This window comes from Vulpes vulpes, unplaced genomic scaffold (assembly GCF_048418805.1).
Source record: "Vulpes vulpes isolate BD-2025 unplaced genomic scaffold, VulVul3 u000000793, whole genome shotgun sequence".
In the NCBI taxonomy this organism is placed as follows: domain Eukaryota; kingdom Metazoa; phylum Chordata; class Mammalia; order Carnivora; family Canidae; genus Vulpes; species Vulpes vulpes.
In genome coordinates, this window is record NW_027325832.1 from 42,576 (window position 1) to 48,463 (window position 5,888).

Here is a 5,888-nt window from a genome sequence, read left to right on the forward strand (position 1 = left end):
CAGGCTCCAGGCCAGGCCAGGGGAGGCGGGACCAGAGCAGCCGGGACCAGAGCAGCCGGGACCAGAGCAGCCGGGACCAACGCCTGGACTCGCTCACACCGAAACCCGAAACCCGTAGCCCCTCCAGGGTGAACCAACGGCCTTCGACCCTATTGGTCAGGGCCTCGATGGGCGGGCCAACAAGGGGCGCGCTGGTTGGCTGGGGACGGACCAATGAGGAGGCGGCAGCGCGGGCCTCAGAAGGGTGCGCCAACCGCGCGTTGTTTGAGTCCATCTCGTGCTGCGCCGCGACGACGCCACGTCGCCCTCCCCCGGCTGGGCACCGCGCCTGTGGCAACCGCCGGAGTCGCCAGGACGCCTCGCGCCTCCCTCCACGCGTCACACACCGCTCGCCTCCCGCCTCTCCCCTCTCGCCTGTCGCCGTTGGCGCCTGGACCAGGGTGATCGTCTCCGCGGAACCCCTGGCTGCCAGGCCTCACCAACATGAGCGCCCCCGACGAGGTGTCTGTCTGGCGAGCGGGTTTCGGCCCGGAGGGCGGGGAGCAGGCCAGCGGAGCCCCGCGGGGACCAGGACTAGGTCTGGATCCGGGGCCGCCTCAGAGCGGCGAGGGTGAGGGCGGGTTCCCAGACCCCGAGGGCTTCGAGTCCGAGCGGGAAGTGATGGAAGCGGGAGGGCCGGTGCTTTGGGGCCGCGAAGGCCGCCCCGGCACCCCGGCGGACGACAAGGGGGACGCCCTGGACTACGCGTCCCACCTTGCTGACGAGTCCGGGGCCGCCATCGTGCAGCAGCTGACCGACCCGGATGCCCTGGGCGTGCGGAGAAACCCATCCCCAGAGAGCTGCGCCGCTGAAGGGTCTGGCGTTTGGGCGGGCCTAGAGGCAGGGCCCGGTGGTCGAGGCGCGCTTGCCCTGAGCCGCGGAGAATCGCAGCCGCCTTCCGCTGTCCCGCTCCACCTCGGTGGGCCCGAGGGAGCCCGGCCCCGGGGGAACCCGAGAAGAGGTTCCAAGAGCAGGTCCACCGTCAGGGTGGATCGCCAGCGGCCCTCCGCCAAAGGCCCGGGCCGGCGGCCTTCCGACCCCGAGTCATCAGATGAGTTCGGTGAGATACAGCTGATGAGGGTGAGCTTTTACTCCAAAGAAAGAGGCCAAGCCAAGCCCAACAGCCCCGAGGATCCCGGGGACACACCCAGACAACCGAGTTTCCATGTCAGGGAGAATTTCCTTCAGGTGCCAGGTTCTTTCCTGTCCTCGGCTCCCCGAGGATTCACTTCGGTTGTGGAGAGGCAGGCCGTGGGAGAGGTGGACATCTCCTCCTCTAAGAAAATGCAAAGTGTGGTCTGGGGGAAGGGAGGGAACAGGCCCAGCTACCCGGTAGCCGCAGCCGCCCCGGCGGCCGCTGCTGCTGCTGGCAGCCTGCCCCCGGCCACCCCTAGGAAGAAGGTGGCCCAGGAGAAGAAATCCCTAGGGGGGGCCTCAAAAGTTACCCAAGGGAGAAGCTTTCCTCCCTGGGGGCAGAGAGTCTCGGCAGCTCCCCTGGAACCAGCCACCTTTCCCCCAATCTCTGGGGTTCCGCTGCTTGGGAGGAACAAGAGGTATTCCTTGGTTCCATCGGGAAGCAAACAGTCCAAGCACACCGGCCGCTCCCGGAAGAAATCTGGGCCCAGGACGACACGGGAGTCGGAGCCAGTGGTGGTGACAGGAGAAGGCAGTGACTCAAACAGAGACACAGTGCCCAAGGGCCAAGTGAGTAGGCCATGCTCCTCCTCTTCTGTGCACCCTTCCCCTTCCCCTTCCCCTCCTCCTCCCCTGCCTCGTACTTCTTTACCCACAAACCCTGTCCGTCCCTCAGGGGTTGCCATGGGTGCCCCTGGGTCATTGGGATCGTTCGGATGCCAGATCGGGTCGTGGGTCGTTTTCACGGGGGCAGACAGTAAACTAAGGTAGCACTCCGTGTGTACCCGTCACCGTTCTGGACCCTTGGCACGTTTCCTGCCTCCTCCCGTCAGAGAGGGGCTGGGATGGATGGGAGGGCTGGTAGCTGATTTGAAGCCAGGAACCCCTTCAAAGTCTGGAGCACAAACCTTCAGCCTTTAGACTCATCAGCTTCCTGCTTCCTGTTTTCTAGCTGGTCCCCAAACCTTGCTTGTGGGGAGCCTGGCCTTTGTCAGCCCGCTACTCCTTCTGCCTGGCTCAGCTCTGCCTCCTGGCCCGGGGCTGACTGAGGGAGAAATCACCAGCCACATCGGCCTCTCAATTCCCTTCCCTATTCCCTGTCTCACACCACCCGTACACGCACGTGTGCAGATGTGCACCTGTGCCCACCTACCCACGCTCACAGACACACGCACACGCACACCCCACGTCCCAAGTCAGATCAGTGAGAAATGTTTCCTTTAGCTTCCAACACACAGGCCAGGACCATGTTGTTCGGGCATGCATCGTGGAGAATGCAGCAGTGGCGACCTCAACACCAGAGCCCCCGAAGTTCCAGGAAGCTCCGCGCCCTCAGCCCTGAGCCAGGGAGACGTCATGCCCAGAGGGCGTGCACCCTCCAGTGAGTCCTGTGGGTTTCACAGGAGTCCAGGGGAGAGGAGATGAGGAGGGAAACTTCTGGCTCTGGCTCTGCTGGGGGCCTGTCAGCTTTGTTGCCTGCCTCCCCACCTAGCCAGGCAGCTTCTCCCAAAGGACCGGCCTTCAGCCACATCGTCCCCTGCGTGCGGTTTGTGCAGCAGGGGTGATTCGTGGCACTGCCCCCAAACAGCAGCTCAGGACATAGGCTTTGAGCAGAACAGAGCCGTTTTTCTGTTCAGTCCTGTTTGGCCACATTGCGCGTCCTGGGGGCTGCCTGTGGCTGCAGCTCTGGCAGAGTGCAACCCAGAGCCCCGGTCCCTGGGGACCACCTTCAAGGATGGGCCACCCCTAGGGGACAGGAGGGGCAGTCCCAGAGAGAAGGTTGGAGCTGCTGGCAGAGCAGAGGCCACTTGTTGCCAGCAGAGGGTGGTGCTGCCTCACGTTAGACCCCGCTTAGGCCCTCTCCACCTCACTGGGGGCCTTGGAAGCTGGATTTCATGTTCTCTCCCTCTCAGGTGACCAGGAGCCGCTTGACCACCTCCCAAGACCGGAAAGGCTGCAGCAACCACCTGGAACACAGGGCTGTCCTCGGGTACTGCTGCTTCTGGCTCCTAGAAACGCAAGCTCAAACTAGATGGTGGGATCCGTGTCCAGGCTAAACTGCCATGTGTGCCTCTTCCCCCTGTCCCCCCACCTCGCCTCCATTCTGCTCCCCACAGAGGGAAGGCGCCTCCTTTCCACTCAGGAGCCTGTGCCAGTCTGGTCACTGGGCCTGGGGATGTAGTGCCCGTGGGAGAAGGGGAGGGGCCGGAGAGAGAGGAAGCCAGAGGATGCTAATCATTGCTGTCTCTCTGCTGTCTGCTGGCCTAGTGTCTCGTGCTACAGAGAGAAATAGACGACCTGAAAGAGCAGCTTGGTATGAGGAGCCTCTGGCTGGGGCCCGGGTTGGGGCAGAGGCAGGCTGCAGGGAGGGCGGGGAGGGGGGTCGCGCGTCTCAGTGCAGCACCCCACCCGGGATGGGCTGTAGGTGCAGGCAGCCGCATGGGGCCCAACATCCCTGTGGGGAGGAGAACCGAGCAGGCCTGGCCCTGGAGCCCGCTGTGCATGTATAGTTAGCTAGGTGTGCGCACAGACAGGAAAATACGGCCTTGACTGCACACATGCTTTGCCAGGGAAAACGTGTCCCAGAGGTCTCCCCCTTTTAGGACGTTTAGGGATGCCTCGTTGATTTTCCCTTTAACTGCTCCTCTGTATGGCTGGCCCGGTGTGTGTTCGTGTGTGTGTGTGTGTGTGTGTGTGTGTGTTCGTTCGCCAGTTCTGAATGGTTCCGATGTGCCCCCAACAAAGCTTGAGAAACGCTGGCACATGTTGTTCCCTTAGAAAACACATCCATATTTAATTCAAGTGTCCAGGCTAAACTGCCATGTGTGCCATGTGAGTGAATCAGGCCCAGGGCTCTCTGGATAGTGGCTGGAGGGGGTTTCCAGTTGCGGGGCTGGGTGGTTCCCCACGGGGACGGAGGGACGGGCTTCTACATCCCCGTGTCTGGAGTGCCTGCTCACGCCTGTCTCTGTTTCAGCGGCCATGCAGTCCCTGACTGACAAGTTCCAGACCCTTTGAAGTGAGTGTTACACACACCATACCCCGTCCCCACAGTCGTAGCCGCTTAGGAGGGCCGTGGGCTGGCCCCGGCTCGATGCTCTTCCCTGACTCTGCTCTCTTTGACAGGTCGGGCCCAGCATCTCCGCATCTCCATCTCCGTACAAGAGGATCAGCTGGTACTTCTGGAGCCAGGAAGTTGTGGCCAAGCTGGTTCCCTCCTGTTCCACCTCAGCCAGGGCTTCCTCTCCCTGTTCTTGTGCTCCCTCCCCACCCCAGTTCACAGCAGTTTCAAATTAAAGTACCTCTCAGGTCTGTGGTCTGCCTTCTCTGTTGGTGGTGGTGGAGGGGGAGGAGGCAGGGCAGGGAGCAGCTCCATTTCCCAGCCTTTTCCAGAACAGGACCTCTGGTATCCTGTGGTAGGCCTTCTTGTGGGGAGCTTGGGCCTGCCTCTGCTAGGAGCCCTGCGGTCACGTCCCCCTCGTGCCCCACGTCTGGGTTCTGCGTGGGCTCTGCCTGGCCACTTGAGCATATGCGGTGCCCCTTCCCCACCCCCCGTGGGCCCCCTTCAGGTTCTCCCCTAATCTCCCCCTCTTTTGGGGTCTCTGGGTGCCCATTCACCACCCCTTCCGCCTTCAGCAGGAACCGGGGACCCCTTCCAGAGCTCCTGTCCCTCTTCCCTTCCCTCCTTGGGATCACTGTCCTGCTTCTCCTGGCCAGCCTGCTCTGCTGTCTGAGCGTCCTTCATCACTCCCGTGGCTTTCTGTCGTCGCTGGCCCTCCCTGGCCCTGTGCTTCCACGGGTGTTAAAGAGCACAGCTGAGCTCATCCTCCCACCCCCTCCGCGGGCCCAGTCCCCTCTGCGCAGTCCTTCCCTCTCTCAGTGCCACCACGCACAAGGACAACTGGCCCAGGAACTGGCACATCCTCCTCTTTAGCCTTGGGTTTCCAGTCCCATCAGTTCTCCCTCCTTGGGTTCAGTAGGGGGGCGGAGGCAGGAGTCACAACCCAGTGGAGTGCAGAGCTACAGGGCAGGTGCAGGGGACTGAGGAGAGGAGCACAGCTTAGTCTCTGGGCTGGAGGTGGGGGCAGTGAGGCTGGTGGTGGCTCTTGGCCAACCTGGGGCAACCTGGCCGCCAGCACCTGGAAATGGATGGTCTAGCTGTCGCAGTTCTCACGTCCCTCCTGTCCCAAGCTGGCTCACCGACCCCCTCCGACCTGTACTCTTGATTGGAAAGTGGCCGTCCGTTTCTATGGCAAGTGTGCGTGACGGGTCTCCAGGTGCCTGTGTGGTCCCCTCGCAGTGCTGTTCGACCACCACCGTGACACAGGGCTTCCTGGAAGTGCTGTTTCCGTGCTCAGGCTCCCTGACCGCCACTTCAGGTCACACAAGATTTAGTCTGGACTCCCTGTTCCACTTCCCCCTTGCTGAAGGGTGGCGATGGCCTCCTTCCTTCAGCCAGGACCCAGGGCTCTGCTGGCCTGAGACTCAGAGGGACAGATCTGGGTCTGAGTGGCTAGAGGGTAGCTTCCCGAGAGACCGGGTATTTCATGCACCGCAGGGAGGGGGGCGGGGTCGGTGGTCCACAGAACAGACAAGGCTGGTGTGTGCGTCTGGACGTGTGTGGGAATGCAGTTGATCGGGGATGATCTCCCTTGAGATCTCGCCTTGAGAAAGGCGATTCAGGGAGTAAAGGGAGTGGAGCCTGTGGTCAGGAA

At 62.4% G+C, this 5,888-nt stretch overlaps 1 protein-coding gene across 1 annotated transcript; it reads left to right on the plus strand.

Moving 5' to 3' along the window:
- The first annotated feature begins 212 nt into the window (after window positions 1–212).
- Window positions 213–4,485, plus strand: LOC140597541 (uncharacterized protein CXorf49 homolog). The gene is made up of 6 exons (XM_072746421.1): window positions 213–1,743; window positions 2,398–2,554; window positions 3,087–3,163; window positions 3,442–3,487; window positions 4,151–4,192; window positions 4,300–4,485. The coding sequence occupies exons 1-5, from the start codon at window positions 484–486 to the stop codon at window positions 4,189–4,191; spliced, it is 1,581 nt and encodes a 526-aa protein (XP_072602522.1). The 5' UTR covers window positions 213–483; the 3' UTR covers window position 4,192; window positions 4,300–4,485.
- Window positions 4,486–5,888: the final 1,403 nt, after the last annotated feature.